At 44.4% G+C, this 26,700-nt stretch overlaps 1 protein-coding gene across 1 annotated transcript in view; it reads right to left on the bottom strand.

The window, feature by feature from the left end:
• The window catches only part of fbxo21 (F-box protein 21), a 28,482-nt gene extending 8,135 nt beyond the window's left edge, over positions 1 to 20,347 (bottom strand). The window contains exons 1-8 of the mRNA XM_078421355.1: positions 20,139 to 20,347; positions 5,767 to 5,902; positions 3,791 to 3,885; positions 3,545 to 3,666; positions 2,739 to 2,885; positions 1,830 to 1,960; positions 1,613 to 1,749; positions 512 to 688 (exon numbers count right to left, since the gene is read on the bottom strand). Coding sequence (XP_078277481.1) covers positions 512 to 688; positions 1,613 to 1,749; positions 1,830 to 1,960; positions 2,739 to 2,885; positions 3,545 to 3,666; positions 3,791 to 3,885; positions 5,767 to 5,902; positions 20,139 to 20,347 — 1,154 coding nt within the window. The remainder of the gene's footprint in view (positions 1 to 511; positions 689 to 1,612; positions 1,750 to 1,829; positions 1,961 to 2,738; positions 2,886 to 3,544; positions 3,667 to 3,790; positions 3,886 to 5,766; positions 5,903 to 20,138) is intronic.
• Positions 20,348 to 26,700: the final 6,353 nt, after the last annotated feature.

Below are 26,700 nucleotides of genomic sequence, written 5' to 3'. Positions count from 1 at the left end.
AATAGAAAAACTTCATTATCTTCTATTCCACATCAAGCCTTTAAAATAACTGCAGTATTTTAGTGTTCAAATATTTTTATATTTCATATTGATATTATACAATTTGCATTTTGAAGCCATCCCTTCTTTCTTTTCTTCCATGATTTCATAACGAACAAGTCTGATCAAAACCGTACGGTCTGAGATCCGTCAGTTAAATAGACCTTCTCCAAAACACCTTCCACTATTATTTTTGCTGGGAAATCAGGAATCATATAATACTAGCAAAGGTGAGACATGCCATTTGACTCCCTTCTGATTAGTTGCTGAATGGATAATCAGTTAGACACAAAATGCTGGAGTAACTCAGCGAGTCAGGCAGCATCTTTGGAGAAAAGGAATAGGTGACTTTTCAGGTCGGAACTCTTCTTCAAGATAATCAGTTATTTACTTTTACAGTGAAAATATGCTTTGGACAAATTATAACTATTTGGATCTGAACATACTCAAGGTAAACCTATTCACTTCTTACCTCTTTCCCAGATGGAATAGGTTTGTTACCATACGGAAAAGCACATCCTTAATAGTTACAGAACTGTAAAAATTAGCTGTAACTTTCTGACCGATCAGATGCTCACATTCTTTTGCCGTGCATCGTTTCCCTTTGTCAAAAGCATCGATGTAAATATAGTCCAGCATATCAGCACTCCTGAGAAAAGTAACAAAATATTAAAAGATTCATTTGAAGGCATAAACCGAAAGTATAAAGTGTTACATAATGGCAGATAATATAACTAAGAAATGAATCAAAACAAATAGCCAATTTCTGGGAGAAGTCTGACTGAGACAAGAGTCCTTACAAAAAGGACTACAATCCAATGTGGATGTGATCAATTAATCTCGTAATTTTACTTTCTGCATTTATTCAAGTTATTGTGCTCAGATTTAAAAGCAAGGAATATTCAAAACCTCATTATCACAACACAATCATACATTAGTTTGAGATACATTAGTATTGAGGGCGGAAAATTTTAAATTTAAAATATTGCGCACTCAAATTACTTTGTAAATCTGGCAAGTGATTTGCGGTGGTATGTACTTCTAATAATTCAAATTTTCCCCACATTCAAAGAGACCAGTGTTAATTGTGGCTTGCGCACAGCGCTGCACGTGTGAAGTTTTGCAGGCACAGTACTACATTAGATTGCTCCACGTTAACGACAACACCTTGAGCTTATGCAACACCATTTATATAGGCAATCAAAACCAGGCTGTTTAAAGCATAATCAGACAAAATGGATGCCAAACTACTGGAGGAAATATAACAACAAGAAATGATCAAAATAATTTGTCCAGTTTCTGGAAAAGGTCCTTTTGTAACAAACTATAAAATTACCTGATTTGGACAAGTTTTATTATTGGGAGACATGGCATGGTGTTTAAGGCAGTTTCTTCAGGAGACAAATGAAAAGGCAACATGCTTAACAGAAATAATTTCCAAATGCAGGGCTAACATGTCTTAAGATTTGAGGATGTTTAAAAAGCTAAAATGAGCTCAATGCTGGTGGACGTTAATTTACTTGATAATCAAACACACAAAATCAATTCACGTTTCAAAGCATTTAGACATTACCCTTCAGGTTTTTGGCACCATCTTAAGAGAAAGTGACCAGGGAAACTGACTGGCTCCAGCCATACACCCAAATTCTTGGCAATCGTTGAATATACCACACAAAGAGTGATGGGGATTCCTTTTTTTTGTCTAAGCACCTTGATGCAAAAATAAACAAATGATTATTTTAAGTAATTATTTCACAATCAGACAAAGCTTCACCTTAAACTTCATGTACCTCGTGTATGTAGGAATTCATGGGGTTGTAATAATCATTTTCATTCCCTTTAAATTTCAGTTGCTTGTATAAGACACAGTTCATAACATCCAGAGCCTGTTCTTGAAGTTCTAAGGCAACAAATGTGCCATCTGAAATATGAACCAAGGAAGATTGATACAAATCAAATTACGCAAAATGTGCATTTAATAGAACAGTGCAAAGAAACCAATAAATCTTATTAAAAGGACACAAAGTGCTTGAGTAACTCAAAGGACCAGGCCACGTCTCAGGAGTACATGGACATGCTATCTATGTTCTCCAGAGATGCAGCCTTACCCACCGAGTTACTCGAGCATTTGTCGTTTTTGGTACACCTGCTGTTCCTCGTTTCGATCTTCGAAGAATTTTTGTTAATTTTTCCATTTATAAAAGCATGTGTAGATTTACTAAGAAACATCCAAGTCCTTTAAATTAAATTAAAAAAATATATATATGCTTTTCCCCATCCCAAAGCGTATTTTTGTTACCAGTGGATTCCTCCCAATCCAGCAGAGTGCCAGCAAACCACATGGTGGAATAGACTTGATGGGTCAAATGGCCAAATTCTGCTCCAATAACTTATGAGCTCAGAAGTACACACACAAGGAAGTGTGGCTTCAAAGGTTGAGTCCGCAGAAACAGTTTCTAATATGTGCGAGATATTGGTTGCAGCTGTTTACATTAAACCATCTGAAGTACGTAATGGTAATCAAGATCATGATTTACCCTTGTTTCCCAAATGCAAACACTAACCTACAGAGTTGCAGACCCTGAATTTCATTTTACCCTTGAAGACTGAGGTTATGTTACAATTACTCAGAGAATAGGGAATACTTTTTAAGGATAAACACCATGGAAAAAAACTACTTGCATAACTAAATAATCTACCTCTTTCTGCAGTTATACTTGGATGAGATGATTTTGTTAAACGCAATACTTTTTTCACCTCTTCTGTAATATGGTCCAGCTGTAGCAGGACATTCTCCAGGGTTGTGTCCGCCAAAGGGTTGCAGTACTGGTCGATGAGCACAACGCCTGATAAAGGAAATAAAACTTTAAGCTTACATTCATAAATAGATATTGTACAATGACATTTTTTGTACAACATTACATATCACTATCAACACTACAAAAGCTTTAAACGTAGGGCAGCTGACTGCTCCATCATCAATTAACGGCACATTTGATTGAAAAATACAGCAAGGAAAAAGGCCCTTCGGCCCACCGATCACACTATTTCTATGTTATCCCACCATTCCCATTAGGGGTATTTTATAGAGCCCAATTAACCTACAAACCTGCATGTCTTTGGGATGTGGGAGGCAACACTCGGAGGAAGCCCACATGGTCACAGGGAGAACATGCAAACTCCACACAGATAGCAGCAGAAGTTAGGATCAAACCCATGTCTCTGGATACAGCTGCATCACTGTGCTGCCCTATCTGGTCCATTGAGCCTATACGTACAGACAGCACCCGGGGTCAGCATCAAACCTGGGTCTCTGATGCTGTGAGGCAGCAGCTCATAGCGCCAGCTCTACCAGCTGCGTAAATGTGTCATCCTTTGGAGTAACAACTCGAGCTATTCATCTTAATAAGTTTCAAACGATTGAATAAGCAAATTAATACGCTCAAACAGTAGATGAGAATACTGAGGAATATGGTGACTAGTACGATTTAAAAAAAAAAATTACCTTCTATTAATTTTTTCTGTTCTGGAGGAGATGATAGAAACTCCTTCATTGTTTTCATTACGTTCTGCTGGCACAAAAAGCACAGTATCTTCCGAGAATAATATTTCCTCGTCAGGTACTTCCTGCATTATTTAAAAAGCATTACTTACAAGCAACCAACACATCTTGAAGATGCGAGCAGAAACATAGCTAAAGCACAATTCACACCGTCTCGGTTTTTTATCTGTGAAATAATATTTTACGCACCTGCTATCTGCGTTTAGGATGGACAACAATTCATTTTCAATAAAACGGAAAGATCCACCTAAAGCCTCTATATCTTTAAAGCCTTCAACAGGAACCTGCCAACAAAAAGCTTGGTTGTAACCAATGCAACATGAGCGCCACCTGCTGGCAATTAGGTGTTCTTAAAATTGTTTAACGATGTAAAAATCAACTTCAACATAGTCCTTGCTAACTTCCTCCCGCCAATTATGGCTTTCTGCTTCATATCCATGCAGAGATAAACATCACAAATGTTGAGATAGAGTCATTAGCGGTGTAAATGCGCTCTGGGTACATTCTTTCAGCAAAGGCTTCCTGTAGAATGCCTACAGAGTTGGAGGTTCAGACAATAAACAGATCAATTATAACTCATAGTGGTCACAACCCCAGAGAAAGCATGATGTATTAGTGTGGACAGTGATACAAGCAATTCCAATTATTTTGAAAAATGGTGGCACATGTTTAAGAAGGCTGAAATTGTAATTTTAACCATACCCATTAGATTATCATACAAGAAACAATTGTCCCATGAACTATTTAATAAAATAATAATGTTTTAACCTTGTGAAAACCCATTTTTAATTACATCAGAAGCTGGTGTTGTGAACTTTTCAATTAAATTAAAATGGTGGTGTGAAAACAACGAGAAATGGACTGATTTCTATCTGTGTCCCAGGGAGCTGCGCGGGCGGCGGCAGTGTCCCGGAGAACCGCGCCGCGCTGACCAGAACGACGACCGGAACGCGCCCTGTAGGAACGACTCGCACCACAGGTCTCCCAGGAGACTGCGGTGAAGCCGGGTGGCGAGCCCTGTCTAGGCCGAAGGAGCCTCAGAGGTGGCGGTGGGGGACTCGGTGGCCGATGAGCGTGACAGGGAAGGGGAAGACAATGGAGGACCCAGCGTGGGGGACCGCCGTGAAGAACAATGGGGACCCAGTGTGTGGGGACCGCCGCGAGGGGCCGTGGGAGAACAAAGGGGGACCCAGTGTGGGGGATCACTCTAGTTTAGAATCCTCTGCCCAGGGGATAAGTCTGTGTTTGTTTGTTCGTTCATTTGTTTCGGTGAAGGCACTGTGCACACTGCAGCCAGCCAACAGTCGCATGTCTTTTTCTTTTTGTTTTCACTTTTAAGTTGAAGTCTTTGTGTACCTTGTGTGTTGTGACTGTCGGCAGACCAATTTCCCTCCGGGGATGAATAAAGTTTTATCGTTTCGTAAGATTAAAATATTAACAATTCTGTAAACATACTATAATTAATGTAAAAACAAAGATACAAGGAATTGCAGATGCTGGTTTATACCACAGATCGACAAGTAACTCAGCGGAGCTGGCAGCATCCCTGGAGAAAAAGGATGGGTGGTATTTTGGATCAGGACCCTTCTTCAGAAGAAGGATTCCAACCCGAAAGGTCACCCATCCTTTTTCTTCAGAGATGTTGGCTGACTCGCTGTGTACCTTAACACCTTGTATGATTTATGTAATGCGGTTAGCATGTGTATTTACACACAATCAGGAGAGCTTGTGCCTAAATCATTCACAAAATGCTGGAGTAACTCAGCAGGTCAGGCAGCATCTCCTGAGATGCTGCCTGACCTGCTAAGTTACTCCAGCATTTTGTGAATAAATACCTTCAATTTGTATCTGCAGTTATTTTCTTATACTATTGTGACTAAATCATGCTCTGGGAACACCCCAAATGCTAAGTTTGGCTGAGATATCAAAGGACACCATTAACAAAATAACACACCAGCCAATTTTCCAGCTAGGTATCAACTGCAATGTCCAGCATTCAGTTCCTTCACCATTACATTCTGCAAGTGCAGGAAATGTTTTAAAAATGTTTAACAAAACAACTTGTATACAGCACAATCTCTCCATAGATCAAGACAGTTACATGCATCGCTCAGATATCGACATACCATTGTACAAGCTTATTCATTCATCATTACAATTCTAACCTCTTTTGTGAAAAATCGCTTTGAAAAGCTGTCCACAATTTTCCGCACTTTCCAGCCCATAGTATGTTGAGTTCGGTATTCCTCCCACCAATTATGGCTTCCTGTTATAGTGTAGTATTTTATCATTCTTGGCCACCTGTAAATTTAGAGGCATCATATATTCACATTAATACATTTTGAAGCTAGGACTCATCCTTGGAGGCCATTATATCCAATTCTTTGCTTTGATAACCCCTCCTGGGCAATCAAGCAGCTTCCCCTGCATTGCCATAAATCAAGGTGGAGCGTTGCACACTTTCCAGGAGGCAACTGACTTCCATTCTAGTTGCACAAATTGAAGTCATTGGAGAGGAGGAAAATAAGATTAGTCGCATGCTTCAATATTTCGCCACATCAAACTCAATTTTAGAGATATGGTAAACCTAATAGAGAAGACAGGAACAACTTGCTTTTCCAAGTCTTTCACAACTGCAGGATGCTGTAAAACACTTCACAACCAAAGAAATACTTCTAGTGCAGTTACTATTAAAATGCAAGAAATACTAATAATTAATTTGTGCACAACAATGTCACACAACAATATTCAGTGGATAACTAGTTTTAGTAATGATGCCAAGAGTGAACTACCCTTCTCTAAAACTGTGCTGGAGATTCTTTCATTTTTACCTCAATGGAAAAAAAATGTTTATCTAATATGATAGACAGCACCTTCAACAACATAGCACTCTGAAGTAATGCCATGGGCAATATGTTTTAAATTTACAAGTTCAATTTGAACAGACAATTGTTGAGTGCTGCCACTGAGCCACAACTTACCAGATAGATGAACAAGCACACACCGGGGCAGCACTACCGGGCAGCACTTTGGCATGGCGGTAGATTTGCTGCCAGAGACCCAGGTTCGATCCCGATTACGGGTGCTTGTCTGTACGGAGTTTGTACGTTCTCCCCGTGACCTGCGTGGGTTTTCCTCCGGGATCTCCAGTTGCCTCCCACACTCCAAAGACGAACAGGTTTGTAGGTTAATTGGCTTGGTATAATTGTAAATTGTCCCGATTGTGCACAGGATAGTGTTAGTGTGCGGGGATCAATGGTAAGCGCGGACTCGGAGAGCCGATGGGCCAATTTCTGTGCTGTATTTCTAAACTTGTATTTCTAAACTAAACTAAACACACAACCATGTTTTGAAGCTTCGGTTCCTCTCCAAGTTGCGAAAGCCAACTTACAATTCTGGAGGATGGGTTTGCACGGTGCTGTGGGACCATCTGCCAATGTGGGAACATTGTTCACGGCAATCTCCGAATGGTTGTTAAAAGCCCTGTTTTAACTATCTTGCTCTTGATTGACCTCTGATTTTAAATATATAGTCTGGTAGTGATGTTTCCCACCTGTGAATTGTTTGGTTACCAACAGTTCGTAGGAACTGAACCCTGCTGCAACCTGGGAAGGACCTGGATGATGATAAACGGCTCATATTCAGGAAGCATATCCAGCTCTCGCCCAACTCTATTAAATTTGTTTTATTTATCATTTAAATCTCTACATTATATTAATTCCTTCCCCCACACGTGATGATTCTCTGACACTCAAGCCATTGCCTCTGCATTACTGTGAACAGTTCCAGGAGACGTGCAGGTTTCCAGCATAATTAATATCTTTCCTGATGAAGGCTGTCTACCTCTTGAACCAAATCGGCAAGTCGGTACAGGACCAATGATGGGTAACATGCGGTAGGACAATCTCTTGAATTTGATGTGAGTGAAGGTCATCCATGAAATGAATGTAATAGTCCCATGCGATTATTTTGATAGCTTTAAACGTTGAGTAATTCAGTACCAATGCTACTGATTTGGTCATTTCACTCTACGATTGGTATCAGGAACAGGAATATGCTGTTTCAGTCGATGTGCTTATCTAAAGTTGCGAACCAGACAGCAGCATCAGTAAAGTGGGTCTTGCAGCGAGGGAGGAACCTGCATCTCAGTTTTGAATGGCACAACAAAAATAGGCAGATTTTTCAAATTTCACATTTTCAATTACTGTTCGCCCCCCTATAACTAAAACATACTTTTTAAAAACCACGTCTGTGTAATGCTGAGAATTTCACAAAGCTATGTTGATCACAGAGCTAAAAACATGGACAAGACGAAACAAGAATCTCAACAAATAAAAGGAACGAGGAGACATTTTAAAGTTCAAATAGACTGCTTTTTGAAGGAGGAATTCTGATGGTTGAATTTCCAAGCACATTCTCCTCCCAAATGGCTGACAGTTAGAGTTTGACTTGAAATATTAACTCATATTTTTCTTTTCAAAGATATCACCTCATCTGCCGTGCTGAGTATTTCCGAAAAATTCCTTTTTATTTTAACATGACAGGCATTGCGGCGCAGCAGTAGAATTGCGATCTCTACAGCGCCAGAGACCCAGGTTCGATCGTGACTGTGGGTGCTGTCTGTAGGAAGTTTGTACATTCTCCCCTTGACCGCGTGAGTTTTCTCCTGGAGCTCCGGTTTCCTCCCACATTCTAAAGACGTATTAGGTTAACTGGCTTCAGTAAGAATCGTAAATTGTCCATAGTGTGTGAAGGATAGTGCCAATGTACAGGGTGATTGCTCGTCAGCGAGGACTTGGTGGGCTGAAGGACATGTATCCACGTTTCTTTTTTTTTTAACTAAACAAAATTAACTAAAATCATGCCTAGCTATGATGCCAGAGAGCACGACTAGATTTAAAAGGGAGTGGAGCTTTAAAAGGTAAAAAAATTAAGATCCCTGGGAAATGGTGTTACAGAAATATTTAGTCCAACACTGTAATATCTTGTGTGTATAAAAGAACTGCAGATGCTGGTTTAAATCGAAGGTAGACACAAAATGGTGGAGTAACTCAGCAGGTCAGGCAGCATCTCTGGAGAAGGAATGGGTGACGTTTCGGGTCGAGACCCTGCTTCAGACTGATGTCAGGGGAGGGGGCGGGACAGAGATAGAATGTAGTCGGAGACAGTAAAACTAGTGGGAGAACTAGGAAGGGGGAGGGGATTGAGAGAGAAAGCAAGGGCTATCTGAAATTAGAGAAGTCAATGTTCATACCGCTGGGGTATAAACTACCCAAGCAAAATATGAGTTGCTGCTCCTCCAATTTGCGCTGGGCCTCACTCTGACAATGGAGGAGGCCCAGGACAGAAAGGTCAGATTGGGAATGGGAGAGGGAGTTGAAGTGCTGAGCCACCGGGAGATCGGATAGGTTAAGACGGACTGAGCGATGTTCAGCGAAACGATCGCCAAGCCTACGCTTGGTCTCGCTGATGTAGACGTACTGATACATCGTATACATCGATATATGCATTGGCGAGCCGATGTGGACGGACAGATACACTGTATACATTGATGTAAACATCAGCGAGACCAAGCGCAGGCTCGGCAATCGTTTTGCTGAACGCCTCCACTCAGTCCGTCTTAACCAACCTGATCTCTTGGTGGCTCAGCACTTCAACTCCCCCTAACATTCCCAATCCGACCTTTCTGTCCTGGGCCTCCTCCATTGTCAGGGTGAGGCCCAGTGCAAATTGGAGGAACAGCACTTCATATTTTGCTTGGGTAGTTTACATCCCAGCGGTATGAACATAGACTTCTCTAACTGCAGATAGCCCTTGCTTTATCTCTCCATCCCCTCCCCCCTCCCAGTTGTTCCTCTAGTTTTACTATCTCCGACTACATTCTATCTTTATCCCGCCCCCTCCCCTGACATCAGTCTGAAGAAGGATCTCGACCCGAAACGTCACCCATTCCTTCTCTCCAGAGATGCTGCCTGACCCGCTGAGTTACTCCAGCATTGCGTGTCTACTGTTATCTCTTATAACCACATTAATTTGTCATTTGTTCAAGCCAAACCTGATCAGTGGTGAAGAATTTGAAGAATCGCTGTTTTCAATGTGTATGTTTAATACCAGCCTTACAGAAAATTAAAAGCATAGGTTGGAGCCTTGAATTACTTTCTCAAGAAAAAGGAAGAGAATGTGTTATAAAAGAAAAGCGGGGAAAGAACACTGAACTGCTGCACTTGATTATGAAAGCACACGGGGAAGCTTAAAAGAGTTTGAAAGTTATCGCCATTTACTGCCTGCTGTGTTAGCTTTTATAAAGCATTTTGATGTAATTTGAAGGACAGCAAAGACAGCAGATTCTTTGATCCATGGGGAGAAAACTACAGGCAGTCTACTTTGCCACAAAGATAGATACGATATCAACCAGTGGCAGTAAAGAAGCACATCAAAGCAGTTGGAAACAATGAATAAATGCCTCAAATCTTTCAGAATTCACAATCTAGATTATCTCTAGCTGAGTGGCTCGAGATATTAAGCATCACAATCTGAGGAAATGTTGGGTTTAATGTCAACAAAACTGAGTATTTACAGGTTCAAACTGTTAAGTTTACTGTTAAATTTACTGTTAAAGCATTAACCATTAACAAATTAAGAAACCTTGCAAAACATTAGTTTGAGCTGTTTACTACAATGTATATTGCAAGCAGGATACCCAAACCCACCCTTCTTAAATAACCTCTTAAATTTGGTTCCGGTCTGTTTGTGGTGACCAATGTGAGCATTTGAAGGTCAAGCATACAGCGGCTTCAACCAAGGCTTCCAGTGGCTTCACAATCCAATATGGTTATGGTTAAGCTTTTAAATTAACACAAATAGCCAGGGAGGGAAGAAATGCTTTTTTTTTTAAGCCAAAGCTACAAAGAATAATAAATTGAATCGTGAAAAGAGGCATTTTTGAAATCGATATTAATTTAGCCCTTGCCAAAGTCGCTCAGGTCTTTACTCCTGCCCATTTCTCCTGCATCCGACACATCAACTTCAAGAAATGACTGTTCATTTGCTGCCTAATATATCCCACCCCTTGACAGGTGCCATTGTAACAAGATAATCAATGTTATTCACTTCGCCTGTCAGTGGTCATAATGTTTTGGCTGATCGGTGTATGCTGGAAGGTAAACAGCAAAGACTTTCTCAGCCATGACTTTGTCTTGTTGCTAGCCCACAGAAGCCTTTTCAATCCAGCCTTGCTCCAAAAAGGCATCAAAGAGGTAATATTCCAACTAAAATCCAAGGTCTTGGTGCATCTCTGAAGCTCAGCAGAAAAGAGCTTCAGTTAAAAACTGCAAACTCACTGGCCACATTAGGAAGGATGAGAATACACTACAGGACCTTAGGGTGCATGAATAAGCCCATTTTTGAAAAAGGCACAAGCCAACTGTGCTAACCAGAGGAGTCCCCCTACTCTCAGCTCTCACCACCATGTGAGGGCCCCACTTCCCCATGCAGCCCAACGTCACATTTTCCTTTCTTTTCAGATTCCAGAATCTGCAGCCCTTTGTTCTGCACTTCTCACTTCCCATCCTCTGTCACTAATTTTGCCCTTCCTTTCCCCACCTGATTCTTAACTGCCATTTAACTCCTCCTCACTCCTCCACCCATCACTTGCAAGCTCTTGCACACCCCTCTCCTCCACCTCTTTATATTGACTATTCCCTCTTCTTTTTCAGTCCAGACAAAGTCTCCACCGAAATAACGACTGTCCATTTTCCTCCAGAAATGCTGCCCGGCCCGCTGATATCCTCCAGCAACTGCGGTCTCCTGTGGCTCCCTGCTGTTTGTCACTCACATCGTTATTGTTGGATCCTCGTGTGGAAGTATTTCCTTAATTGACAGTGTGGGTTTCATCCTTCCATCGTGCTCTTTACTGCAAGATGACTCCAGCCAAGGAGCATGGCCTTTATTGACCTTGCAAAAGCCTTTTGTTTGTCAACTGGAAGGAACTGTGGACTCTCTTCCTCAGATTCAAATGTCCACTCAGATTTACCTCCACATTGCATTTGCTTCACGATGGCATGGAGACTATGACCCAAGCCAATGAATCCCAGCAACATCAACCTCCATGAAGACAAGTGTCAAACAAGGCTACATTATCTTCCCAAAACTTATTCTCACCACAATGCCACACCTCACCCCCAAGAAACATCCTGCAAGAATGGAGCTAATTTCACAATTAACCTGAAACTATCCAACTTTCTGCAACTGATTAATATAGGTAAGTGATAAAAGAATCAAAGAGGAGCGGAGAGGCACGCACCACAAAATAAGCTGCAGGTGAATGGAACAGTGGCGCAGCAGTAGAGTTACTGCCTTACAGCACCAGAGATCCGGGTTCGATACTGACCTCGGGTGCTGTCTGTACGGAATTGTGCATTCTCCCTGTGACCGTGTGGGTTTTCTCCGGGTGCTCTGGTTTCCTCCCACATCCCAAAGAAAATTGACCCTAGTCTCTAGCATGGAACTGGTGTAGTGGTGATCATTGGTCAGCACAGACTTGGTGGATTGAAGGGCCTGCTTTACACTGTATCTCTAAACTAAGTTAAAAAGGTGTATAGGAATCAAACGGTGTTCAGTTGGGAGCTGGCATGTATCCAATGGTCCATCATAGTAAATAACACATATTCAACAGCCAATCTCAGCGAAGGATGGTATCAAACGTAACTGTATCACTATCCCCTTACCTCTTTCAACTGCAATGTTGCATCTCATTTTTGCAAACTCCCCACAGGAATGGAATTAACCCACACCAACTACATTTCAGAACCAAGGTCAACTCAAACCTTCCTGCTTGTATAAAATGGTCTCTGGCTATAAAGCTTCATGGCTAGAAGCTTCTTATATCTTGGAAATTACATATTACCAAGGGCAGACAATAATAATGGAATTTGCTTCAAAGAATCAACACAGTCCTTAATCAATTAAAATCAGGTCCGTAGATCCAGCACAGAACTCTTAGTTCATTGGGTATTAGTGATCCCTGCCCTCCTATATGCCCCCAAGACCTAAACTATCTGCAGCAGACACCAGAGAAATACCACCAGCGCTACATCCATAAAGCCCTTCAAATACACAAAGGATAAGATAACCAACTATAGTATCCTTTCCCAGACCAATAATCCCAATAAAGAGGCTCCAGTACATCGCATTTGGGAGGCCATATCATTTGTTTGCCCACAACAGACACCATAGCAGGTGACGAGGAAAAGATTTGAAGAGATACTCAAATTCGCCCTGAGATTGTGGAAATCGCCATTGACCCATGGGGATCTCCGGCCTGTGATCAGAGTGAAAAAGAAATAGGTAGATTCTCCTGAGAACCTCAAATCCATGTATTGGAAGCAAATCCATGTATTGCATAAACAACTGAAGTAGGGCAATACTTCAAAACCTACCTAGCCAGCTGTCCTTGTCAGGCACATACGGCCCCATGTGTGGAGGTCGGTGATTTCACACTCACCTCAGAATCCAATAAAACTGGAGGAGAAGCGGCTCACCCTCCACCCCAAGGGAACTGACTAAAAGGAATAGTTAAACAAAGCTAAATCAAGGAAAATTATAAAAGGTTATTCATGATGTTGTACCTGAATGCACGGTGCAGTCATAATAAATTGCCCATTAACAATTCTATGACACTGTTAAATAGAAATACCAGCACAAAGAAAGGGAGACGAGTTCGACCTGTGGCTTAATAGGAGCAGGGTGACCAAGGTTAGAAATTAATTTCATGAAACTAATGTCCTTTTGGAAAGGACAAAAAGGCAGCGTCCTTGATAAAGGATGACAAAGTAGAGTGCAATAACAAGACAAAAATCGATACTTAGTATGGTTTTCATTCGATCAGATCATTATTTAAGAAAATGTCTGTGGTCACTGACAAGGCCAGCGGTATGGCCCATTCCTGAAAGACCCCAAGAAGGTAGTAAGCTACCAGCCGTAACTCCAATTGTCATGTTGCAACTCTGTCCACAGGGTTATGAATGGATGTTTCATAATTTAGACCATATCAAGAATTCATAACAAAACGATGCAAGACTTGGAGGGTCACCTACAATACAGTGCTCCCACACGCACGCTGACATTGTCCTTCATGGTGCACATTATGGGTGTGTTCTGGATGGTGTCTGTCATTGCAGCTGCACATGAAGAGTATTATATCCAGTTTCTCTTCACTGTGCCTCAGAGAGTATAAATGCCACATAAATGGTGCTAAGGCAATGTGAAGAGAAAAAAGGCAGTCACTCAACACAATTACCCAGCACCCGAGTCATTCGTGCAGTCAGTCGTAGAACTGTACAGCATGAGAAAAAGGGCCTCAGCCTCACTTACCCAAGTCAACCATAATGCCTACCTCCTGTAATATTTGTCTGCATTCTTCTGCTTCTTTTTTGTCCAAGTACCTATCCAAATAGCCTTTTAAGTGTTACTAGACCAAGTGGACCCATTTGGCGTAAACCTCTTCTGCATTGGTACAGCACCCTCTCCTCCTCTCCTCCCCACTTTACCCCCCCCCCCCTTATCCTCCCTCCTCCCCCCTCCCTACCTCCCCTCGCTCCCTAGGAGATAGATTTAAACTTTAAAAGAGAATAACTTAAAAAATATAACACCAATTTCAATGAAAATTCTTCCATTAGCACCAAAGGGACGACAGTAAGGTGGACCTAAAATTGTCGCACTATCGTGTACCGTTTTGGCTGTAGTTCAGGAACAAACAAACAAACAAACAAACAAACAAACAAACGAGAGTTTTAGTATATAGATAATTGATTCCATCCCAGCCACCTCTTCTGGCTCTTGTTCCATATAACCACCACCCTCTGGGTGGAAATGCTATATCTCCTTCAAATTTCTCTCCTCTCGTCTACTCTGAGAAAAAGACTACTTCTAAATGCCACCATGCCATTCCTCGAGGTGTAGCAATCTGAATGATCAACAATACTCCAAGTACAGCCTAACCAAGTACAACTGCAATATGTTCCAAGTCTTATGTTCAATGCCTCGGCCTAAAACAAACCAAACGCCTTCTTTGCTACTTTACACACCTGTGTCACTTTTGTCGGCAACTATCAACTTGTACCTCAAGGTCTCTCTGCAAATCAACATTCCAAAGGTCTCTACCATTTACTATGTATGTCCTACCAGCTTTTGACATCCCAAAATGCACCAGCCAACTCTTCTCCAGATTAAATTAAATCTGCCACTTCTCTGCCCAACTTTCCAGCAGATCTGCATCCCTCTTGGACAACCTTCGCTATTTATAACTCCACCTCTGGTTACAGGCTTCCAATTAGAAAAACAATTACCCTCTGCTTCATATTACCCCACACCATTACCCTATGCTTATCGTCAAGCCAATGTTGGATACAGTTTGCCAACAAGTACTTCAAACTTCTAGACCACCAAACCATAAGGAACATTGTTAAAAGACTTGTATGGTTCGGGCTTTCCGAATCCCAGGATGGTAATGTTAACAATGCCAATGCCATGAATTGATGATCAACTTGGAAAACATTAACAAATGGAGTTAGGAAAAAAAAAAAAATCTTAACAAATGTATGGATCTTTGAGGATGTTATTTTAGAATAGATATGCGAGAGCCATCAAGTATTTGAATAAAATGTCTGAATTTCCAAAAGGTTTTTGATAAGACCACAGGTGAGATTTTAGTGTGCCCAACTACAGTATATAGGACTGGAGTAGTAACATAATGACATAGATGAAAAACTGGTTGACAAAGAGTCGCAATGAATGGATTCTTTTCGAGGTAGCGTGTAGGAGATACCATTGGGGAATAATGCTTGGGCCCCAATTATTCACAATTTATATCAATGATCTGGATGAGGGAAAAGTGCAGTTGAGCGCATGGGCAAATACAGTTTGTAGATGTAGTTTAACATGAATACATGCAAGGTTACCCCTGTGGTTTCAATAAAGCAGAATAAAAAGAGATCAGCACAGTGAAAGTGAAAGGTGCAACAAGTCCCGGGTATCCTAGTGCACTTGTTGTAGAAAGCAAGCATTCAGGGAAGCAAATAGCATGTTGGCCTTCAATGAAAAGAAAAACAAAAATGTCTTGCTGCAGCTCTCTGGAGCCTTGGTAAGACCCCGCCTGGAATTTTAGTCTCCTTAGGCGAGGAAAAATATTCTTACCATGGAGTAAATGCAACAAAGACTACTGCACATTCCCGAGTTGGAAAGATTGGCATATTGGTCAGTAAAGCATATATTTTTTAGGGTATTGCAGAAACTTAGATATGGGAAGGATGTTCCTGACCACTGGAGACTCTAGATCCAGAGCTCACAACTCAGGATATCAGAGATCAGTCAGTCGGAAGAAGGGTCTCGACCCGGAAAGTCACCCACTCCTTCTCTCCTGAGATGCGGCCAGGTCATTTAGAGTCAAGATCAGGAGAAACTTCTTCATCCAGAGGCTGTGACGCTGTGCAATTCCTCACCACAGATGTCAGTGGAGTCTAAGTCATTAAGTATATTTAAGAGTTAGATATATGCCTAAATGCTGAAGCTTTCAAAGAGTATTTGAAGATGATGAGAACAGGGTACTTAAATGGATCATCAGCCTTGATCAAGTTGAATGCTGGAACATGGTGGAAACACCTCCACATTTCTACATTTCAGAAGCTCTCATATCCACTATTGTCTGCCATTTCTGTGGTGCAAATATTATTTGACTCTCATCAGCCCAGGTCTGGTTGTTATCTAGTTATCGGCACAAAGGCACAGACTAATTCACTTTGAGGAATTGTGAAAGGAATTGAACAATCATCAACAAACATCCCTACTGGTGAAGGAAAGGTCGTATAATAAACTAGGTCAAGAAAACTACCCAACAGCCTGGAAGTGATAATCTGAAGCTGAGGAGAGGAACCGCCATCCAGTTTCCTTTATGCAGGTACAACTCTAGTTTTCACCAAGATTCCCACCAACTTCAGTTGAGCTCCAGAGCCCCTTAACTCCAGAGTGAGATAAATCCGACCTTTGGTGTTAAGGGCTACCACTCTCATATCACCCAAGTTAATTTGCCCCATTGAATCAATGCTACAAATGGATCGAGGGCTGTGTGGTCCTGTCAAACCCTGAACAGAGAACACATACACAGACCTTGAACACGTACAGCATGACAGTACTTTCAATGGCACCTTTTTAACACATTGATGATACTAATTGGGCAGCAATAAACCGGAATGGATTCATCCTGAGTTTTGTCGACTGGATGCACCTGGAACATATTCCACATTGCCAGTCACATGTCTGTATTGCAACTGTACAGGAACACCTTAGTAGGAGCCACAACTAATTGTGCACTGCAAGCCATCAGCACTGTAGCCAGAAATGACATCTGGTGCCACAGCTTTTGCATTGTTCAATAATTTTAATCGCACCTGGAGGTCATACAGATTTACTCTGCCAGTCGGCTGAGGAGATACCAAGTTAAATCATTCACTTGGCACGTCTGCCTGAACATTGTTGCAAATTAGTCTCGGCCTTGGCTAACCATGGGGATATTCTTGACACCTCATTTTTGGTTTTTGCCAAATGCTGCCCCCTACTATGAATTTCATGAATGGCAAAGCAGGAATGAGGAGCCAAATAGCCTGCTCCTCCTTCTGCTTCTCATGTATACAAAAGGCGCATGTTCCTACTGCTGTTTACATTCAGTATTAACAAGTTTGCTCAGAGCCATCATTCAACCCTGAAGCCAAAAAGATAAGGAAAAGGATAATGTCCTTTAAAAGTGGTGTTCACTACAGTAGAAATGACCACAACTTGCCACATGAAATGGATTTGGGGTGTTCCTTCATTTGTGAGTTTTAGATTACCAGTAGAAACAGATAGGATATCAGGGCTTCACACCTAACTGCATGAATCAGTTAAATAATAATGATGCTTGCAATATTCATTGATCGATCTAAATTTTAGAAAGTAACTAGTAAAGGGTGCACCTGTTGGGCCCAAACCCCCCCCATTGGGCTCCCATTGTGACGTGGGAAAATCTCATTTTTTTCTTTAAAATAAATTGTTTGTTTTTTTAATAAAATTAATCTCAATGAAAGTCGCGTTTTTTCTTTGAAATAAATGGGGTTTTTTAATATAAAAGAAATCTCAATGAAAATGGAGATCTTTTTTAAAAATAAAATAAATCTTATCTATAACGTTGTGGCTTTTTATCATGAAAATTCTCTCTTGGAGAGCCTCGAGATTGTCCCCTCATTCAGCAGCAGCAGCAGCTCGACTGCGATGGCCGTTGCTTTGAGTGGGAAGAAGACCCGCCGTACAACCAGCGCGCTTTGAGCGGGAAGAGGCGGCAACCAATCAGAGTAGTGGCTGCGCTCCTCCCAAGTGGGACCCGGACCAATTGAGCGTCGAGGGGGAGGTCTGAGCCAATCAATCGACTCTACGTGAGAAAATTGCATTTTTTCTTTCAAATAAATGGCATTATTTAAAAATAAAATAAATTGCAATGAAAATCGCGTTTTTTCCTTAAAATAAATCGCCGCGAGAGTGGTGATTAAGGTGGTGCAAAAATTGTGGCGCTATGGATATTTTGAATTACATATAGATATATATATATATATACAAGATCTGAGTTTTAGTAGTATAGACTAGACAAAGTGGGCCCATTCCCCCACCCCCCCATTCTCTCCTCCCCCAGCACCACACTTTCCCCCACCCCACCCTTTCCCACCATGCCCCCTTTTCCCCCACTCTCTCCACCCACTCTCCCCTTCTCTCCTTCCCAACCGCCAATGTCACTCTCCCCACCTCCCCTTTCCCCACCACCTCCCCTTTCCCCACCACCCCCTTTTCCCCCACTCTCTCTTCCCCCCACCCCCGCTGTCCCCCTCCCCTGTCCCACTCTCCCTCCAACCCCCACTGTCTCCTCCTCCGACCCTCCCCGTGCCCCCACTCTTACTCTCCCAGAGCGGCGGACTACAGAAGTCGGGCAGCGCGTCGCCGGCTGTGGCGTAGCCAAGCTGGGATTACTCGCGGCGGTTGTGGGGGAGGGGAGAGAAGAGAGAAGTGAGGGGAGAGAGGAGTCCGTGATTGCGGGCGGGCGGCTCCGCTAACGGCGTCCATCTTGTTTGTGGGAGTGAAGAGAGAGTCTGTGCGTGCCGTATGGTGACGTCATACGCACAGCAGACCTTGGAAAAAGGTGTTTAGAAAGGAGATTTTTGGACTTTAAAAGCTCTGTAACTTAAACAATATACGACAAATTTGAATATAACCTGTTATAAAGAGTGTCCATGAGTGTAACGTAGCGCAAAAATTGTGGCGCTATCGATATTTTGAATTCCATACGGATATATATACAAGATCTGAGTTTTAGTCATATTATTATATAGGTAGATATATAGATGGTAAGTTACTGCATCTTTCTGACCACACCCCATACACACATCTACCTACTAGTTTCTATAGTATCTTACACACAACTGCCATGGAGAAAATCATCAGAAGCTGCAGGGGAATGAAACAAACCACTGCCAGTAAAAGTCAATTCAGATATTTAAAGAAAGCAAGTATAATATTTACTTTTACTCAGAACCAATACAAAATGTCCAAATGGGCCACTGCAACCTGATCAAATTCCAGTTTGGAGTGAATAATATCACAGTTTGTTTTTTTAAACAGGTCGTCCAAATTGATGTCTCATTCTTTTAAACTAAAATAAATACTACATTCTACAAAATGTGAAGCTGGGTTACTTACATCCAAAGCCCTGCCTCGTATTTCCCTTTCCTCATCCCTGTTCCATTCCAACCCTCCTGCACTCAATTCATGTCCAACACAAGTACACAGGTACCAGGTGCCCACAACCATTCCTAACACCTACACTCCATGCACCCTGGCCCAGCACCATGGCCCCACATCTCATCCTGCCCTGACCCCCTCACCCCAGCGTCCCTCACCTTGCCCTGTAACCCAGCACCCATCACCCACAGACCCCTCACCCTAACATCCTGCCCCTGCCACAGACCCTTCAACCAAGACCCCTAGAACCCAGACACCCCTCACAGCAACCCAGACGGTGCCTCAGGACCCAGCACAAACAGACCACGCGCCCTTCCCCTAACCCAGCCCTGCCCAAGATCCAAACACCTTCATATCCCTCACCCCAGCATCCCACACCCTCCCCTAGATCCCAGCACCCCTCCCCTAGATCCCAGCACCTCTCTCCCAGATCCCAGCACCCCTCGCCCAGGGATCCCAGCACCCCTCGCCCAGGGATCCCAACACCTCCACACATCAGACCCTACGCAGAATCCGAGCACAACTCACGTCCACATCCGAGTACTCACACACCCAGCACCCCTCACCACCACCCCCCCACCACCACCACCACCACAGGATCCCAACGCCCCTCCCGCCTGGATCCCAGCACCGCTCGCCACCCCTTGACCCATGACCCATGACCCCTCGCCCTTCGGATGCCAGTGCCCCCCTCGCCCCTGGATCCCGGCACCCACACGCTCACCTCTGCGTGAACTTGCGCTTCCAGACGGTGCTGCGGCCCTGACACACATCCTGCAGCTTCCTGCACGTCAGGCAGATGCTGACAACGTCCAGGTAGCCGAGCGACGGGCAGCAGAATATCTGCTCCAGCACCTCCTCCGGCAGCGCCATCAACCCCCCGCCCCCGCCGCCCCCGCCGCCGCCTCCGTCCCCCTCCTCCGGCAGCGCCATCATCCCGTCCCCCTCCTCCGGCAGCGCCATCATCCCGTCCCCCTCCTCCGGCAGCGCCATCATCCCGTCGCCCTCCACCTCCAGCGCCGCCATCTTACTTGTTGACATTTGCCGACCGGACGAGGCGACTTCCGCCTCCGGTGCCCCGGGGCGCGGGAAGTTCGAAGTCTGCTGCGTAGCAACGGTTGCTAATGGCTGCCCTCCTGGACCAAGAGGACAGCAGCAGTGGTCAGGTGTGTAGGAAAACGCAGTCATCATTGATGCAAATTTTGCACCTCCTTTAATGTATCAGCACCTCCTTTGTTCATCTTAGGAAAATGGCATTTGAAAATCAAGACATTGAGCCTGGCAAAAAACAATTATGGTCCAGTGGGAAACAGTGAATCCTGCACCTCCCATATGCTACTGAGACTTGGACTATCTACAGCAGACATCTGCAAAATCTTCCAAATTCACCAGAAGGACGAGTGATCCAAAGTCAGCATCCTCTGCAAAACACATGGTGCTGCAGAGTAACTCAGCAAGTCAGGTGGCATCTCTGGAGGGAATTGGATAGGCAACGTTTTGGTTCAGGACTCTCTTCAGACCAATGTCACTATCCTCTCCCCAGTCAATATCTTGTGAACCAAGGTCCCAGTTACACTCGATCGACCACATAATTGAGTAGCCACCTTGTTTGCATTCCTGAGATGGACTCCTGAAACACTCTTTTCCCAGCTCTACCATGGGAAGAGATTACCAAGTAGGCAAAAGAAAAGGTTCAAAGATTAACCGAAAACCTTGCTGAAGAAATACAATATCCTTCCTGTCTCCTGGGAATTTGTGGGCCCAGCCATTCAAAGTGAAGTTGGAATATTTGGGATGGTGTTGTGAGATGCAAATGTGAGTGCTCACAATCACGATGCTCGAGACAAATCTAGAGAAACAAGTATATTTTATTTGCAAGTCTGCAGAGTTGGGTGTTTGTGAGTGTGTTCATTGAGAAGCACTCAGGTATATATATGTCCTTTATTAGCGGGTCCTTATAGTACAGATGCTGGCTTCCATTACCTCCAGTCCCCCACAGGATTACCCAGCTAACACCAGGATAATGCAGGATAATGCCGTACAAAACCCGGCCTGGATTACGGACCGGGTGCACAACAGTAAAACCAGACATGGATCTACATCCCCCTTCTTAAGCATAAGCCCCCAAACTAGATAAGAGTAGAAAGCCACTACAATATGAAACAACTACAGCTTACCCCCATCCTAATACAAGGGATGAAAAAACATCTACGACAAACGCTAAGCAGAGGAGGGTACAAGTCGAGTAAGATAAACAAAAAGGGAACGGTAACGACCGTAATTAACCAGAGTCCATAGCAAGTGTCTAGCCACAGTCTTGGTACTTGGGATTGGGCTTACAGACCCGTCCTGCACGAGTACAATACAAGCCCTCCGCCGTATCCATTGTAGGTGTCAGCACCATGGGTGGTGGTTCAAACGGCACTGGTCTCGCAACGGCCTTCTGCACAGGAGACTGCACCAGTGAAGTCATGGGTGGCTGTGTAGGCAATTTTATGGGTGATTCCATCACCGGCTCCTTTGTTGGTGTAAAGACCAGCTTGTGGTCTGCCGACGCCTGGCCTCCATTGGTCTGTAACCTCCGTGTGCGATCTCCGTGTAGCCATGCGGACGCGAATGAGATGGCACCGGCTCATTCATCGGTAGAAGGTGTTTTCTGTTCCGCCGGTAGGTTCCTCCTTCCGATTGGACAAGATAGGACCGCGGCTCCTGGCAGGTCCCAATAACTACTCCCAGACGATCATGACCCTTCTGGGTCTGCAGACGGACCGTCTGACCCTCCGACAGAGGCTGGAGATGATGGCTAGACCTGTCGTAATACGCCTTCTGGATCTGCCGTTTATGTTGCAGCTGAGCCTGAACAAATTGGGGCTCGTGAACATGGGGCAGCAGCAGGTGTCTTGCAACAGGAAGGGTGGTATGAGTTTGTCTGGACATCAATCGTTGGGCCGGCGAAACGTTACGGAGATTGAGGAGATCCAGGAATACATCAGACCCGGCTCTTCTGGATCTCTCCATGACCTGTTTGGCAGTACGGACAGCCCTCTCGGCTAGCCCATTTGACTGTGGATACTCCGGGCTGCTGGTGATGTGTTTAAAATCCCAGCGCATAGCAAAGTCCTTGAAACACTGACTGGTAAATTGACCGGCATTATCCGACATGAGGGTGTGAGGAGACCCATGGACCGAGAAATGTCTCGCCAGTTTTTGAATTATCGCCGCGGAGGAAACTGCGGAGCAAATCGATCTCCAACCATCCGGAATAGGAATCCACCAGAACCAGATATTGATTGCCACGCCACTCACAAATGTCAGTGGCCACAGAGGACCACGGTAAATCAGGAACCGGGTGCAGCAAAAGTGGTTCCCTTTGCTGATGTGGGGCCTAACTGTTACACACCGCACATGATTGCACCCTCTGGCGCATGTAGTCAGACATAGCAGGCCAGAAAAACATACTTTTGGCTCGCTGAACCGTTGCCTCAGCGCCAGGGTGGCCCCTATGTATTGCGTCAAAGTACTGCTGCCGTAGTGAGGCGGGGATCACCGCCTTGTGGCCTTTCATAATGACCCCGTTCTCGATAACCAGCTCATCTCTAACGGGGAAGTACGGTTGTACAGAGAATGGTACAATATGCGATTTGCTCGGCCAACCGTGTCGAATGACGGACGCAAGCGACTGCGACGTGTCGTCCTCTGCCGTGTGTACCACCAACAATTCCAGACAAGACGAGGGGAGATGATCGACCATCATTACATCAAAACAATCCTTCTCGGCAGCATGCTCGTTAGAGGTCTTCCTGGGCGCACGGGACAGGGTGTCAGTTAGGTGCATGTCCTTGCCGGGTTTGTAGATTAGTGTAATGTCGTATTTTTGGAGACGCAGCAGCATACGCTGCAGTCTCGCCGGGGCAGCATGGAGTGGTTTGTTCAGTATGGAAATCAGTGGTTGGTGATCAGTCTCCACAATGGTAGCCTTGCTGAAAATGTAATCGTTGAACTTTTCACATGCAAAGACAACCGCCAACAGTTCTTTCTCGATTTGTGCGTTGCGTGTCTCCGCGTCTGTCATGGTCCTTGAGGCATAAGCAATGGGCTGGCCATCCTGCAGGCACGCAGCACCGAGTCCATACTGGGATGCGTCGCAGGTCGGCGTAACTGGTCGATTGACGTCGAAATATGCCAGGGTGGGAGGACACGACATCAGGTGTTTTAGAGCGTCAAAAGCTCGCTGTTGACGTCCATGCAATGTCTTTGTGAGATAGCTGTCGCAGTGGATCGGAGAGTTCACTAAAGTGAGGAATAAACTTGCCAAGATAGTTCACCATGCCCAGGAACCTCTGCAGGCTGGTGACGTCAGTCGGAACTGCCATCTCACTGATGGCTGCTGTCTTCTCAGGATCAACCTTGAGGCCCTCACTGGTGAAAACATGTCCTACATAGTTTATCTTGTTGACACGGAACCTGCACTTGTTGGGGTTGAGTTTTAAGTGTATCTCCCTGGCACGATTGAGTACCTTCCTTAAGTTAACATCATGCTCCTGCACGTCCTTACCCGCCACGATAATGTCATCGACAACAATCGCACATGGGCATCTGTCGAAGAGCTGCTCCATAGAGCATTGAAACACTTCACTGGCTGCGTTAATCCAGAAACGGCATCCGCAAGAATCTGTAGCGTCCAAAGGATGTGCTGAAAGTAGTGAGCAGAGATGATTTGTGGTCCAGGGGAATTTGCCAGAACGAGGTCTTGGCATCGAGAACGGAGAACACTGTGGCCTTGCCCATGTGTGCGGCCACCTCCCCCACAGTGCGCATCGGGAGATGAGGTCGCATGAGTGCAGTGTTTAAATCCCTCGGGTTGATGCATATACGTATCTCCCGCTGGTCCTTCTTGGTTGCGGCCACCATCGAGGATACCCAGTCAGTGGGCTCCGTAACAGGAGTAATAACTCCTAGGGCTTCCATCCTGTCAAGCTCTGCCTTGACCCGGTCTCGCATGGCGACTGGGACGCGATGAGCAGGGCGGACCACGGGTCTCACATCCCGGTCAATAGTCATTGAGTAAGTGATAGGCAGCTTGCCCAGTTCGTCGCTGAAGAGATCCTTATAGTTCGCGAGGATACGTTGTGTGGAGTCTAGGACTGACGCAAGCTGATGCACGGCCTTGCCGAATGAAATCAGTCCCATGTCGATACATGCTTCAATGCCAAGGAGAGGCACGACTGTGCCATCAACGACGTAAAATTGTAAATTGTACGATTGTGCCGCGAGGTGGCACCGTAGCTCCACCACTCCAAGAGGAAGCACTTCGTTCCCCCCGTATGCCTGGAGGGTTGCGTCACATGTTTTTAATTCCTCAGCTCTACGAAGCCTTGAAAACTCGGCAAGAGATATGACATTGCACGCTGCACCTGTGTCTACTTTCACAACCACAGGCACATTGTTTATCTTTAATGTGACCATGGGATCTTTGTGTTTAATTAACTGGCCCCGGACAGAGTGTGTATTGAGGCGAATTCCATCCACTGAAGGTGTACTGAAGTTTACAGTATCACTATCTGATAAGTCATGTGAAGGCTCTGGGTGTATCAAATGGACAGCTTGTTTTGTCCCAATCGTATTGGAACTTCTGCAGCATTTCAAGAAATGATTCCGTTTGCAGCCATGACAAATCTGTCCAAAAGCCGGGCAGTTCTCCCGTTTGGCTATATGAGAGTAACCACAATTAGTACAATTACTAACGAGGCTGATGCCAGCCCTGCCAGGCTGGGCTTGTGTCACTTTGAACGGTCGACGTTCCTTTCTGATAAATGGTCCCGTCGAGTCAACGCGGAAAACAGGCTGAGGCACGGCACTCAAAGTCCTTGTGTCGACATCCGTCAATTCATAAATCCGACAGGTGCTAATCGCTTTAGCTAGAGTAAGATCGCAATCACACAGAAGGCCCCTTCTCAATTTGTCGTTAGTGATACCACACACAAGCCTGTCTCTCGTGAGTTCAGAGGTTTCCAAATCTGCAACTTGACGTGGCGTATTTCAAAGAGTTGATATAGGCTTCAACCGGCTCACCCGGTTTCTGGGAACATGTAAAGAATTTGTGCCGTTCCAAGATAAGGTTAGTCTGCGGATCACACAGCTGCCGAAATTTATTCTTAAGGCACATAGGGTCGTGAATCGTCTCGGCAGTTGTGATAACTGCACCAGCCGCATCCAGCACAGCCTCAGCATAAACAAACAGTTTCGCCCGACGGATTGCTTCCAAACCTGCAAGATTGAGGAGAATGGATGCTTGTACGTGGGGATTCTTGTCGTGGTGTGCAGCAGCAATGAACACATCGTAAGCTTCCTCGAAGGTGCGCCAACGTTCACCGATGATGCCGTCAAAGACAAGTGGATCAGGCCTCCGAAAAGAATCAGCCATGGTTAGAGACGTCAAAAGTCTTGAGGAAACAAATTGTGGTGACCCAAAAGCTAAATAACGGCCACTTCTGACACCATGTTTGTGAGTGTGTTCATTGAGAAGCACTCAGGTATATATATAAGTCCTTTATTAGCGGGTCCTTATAGTACAGATGCTGGCTTCCATTACCTCCAGTCCCCCACAGGATTACCCAGCTAACACCAGGATAATGCAGGATAACGCAGTACAAAACCCGGCCTGGATTACGGACCGGGTGCACAACAGTAAAACCAGACATGGATCTACACCATATGCTACTGAGACTTGGATTATCTACAGCAGACATCTGCAAAATCTTCCAAATTCACCAGAAGGACGAGTGATCCAAAGTCAGCATCCTCTGCAAAACACATGGTGCTGGAGTAACTCAGCAAGTCAGGTGGCATCTCTAGAGGGAATGGATAGGCAACGTTTTGGTTCTGGACTCTCTTCAGACCAATGTCACTATCCTCTCCCCACTCAATATCTTGTGAACCAAGGTCCCAGTTACACTCGATCGACCACATAATTGAGTAGCCACCTTGTTTGCATTCCTGAGATGGACTCCTAAAACACTCTTTCCCCAGCTCTACCATGGGAAGAGATTACCAAGTAGGCAAAAGAAAAGGTTCAAAGATTAATCGAAAACCTTGCTGAAGAAACACAATATCCTTCCTGTCTCCTGGGAATTTGAGGGCCCAGCCATTCAAAGTGAAGTTGGAATATTTGGGATGGTGTTGTGAGATGCAAATGTGAGTGCTCACAATCACGATGCTCGAGACAAATCTAGAGAAATAAGTATATTTTATTTGCAAGTCTGCAGAGTTGGGTGCCTCCCCTCTCG

This window comes from Rhinoraja longicauda, chromosome 25 (genome assembly GCF_053455715.1).
Source record: "Rhinoraja longicauda isolate Sanriku21f chromosome 25, sRhiLon1.1, whole genome shotgun sequence".
In the NCBI taxonomy this organism is placed as follows: domain Eukaryota; kingdom Metazoa; phylum Chordata; class Chondrichthyes; order Rajiformes; family Arhynchobatidae; genus Rhinoraja; species Rhinoraja longicauda.
Note: the sequence above shows the minus strand (reverse complement) of the source record. Positions and strands in the feature narration are given on the sequence as shown.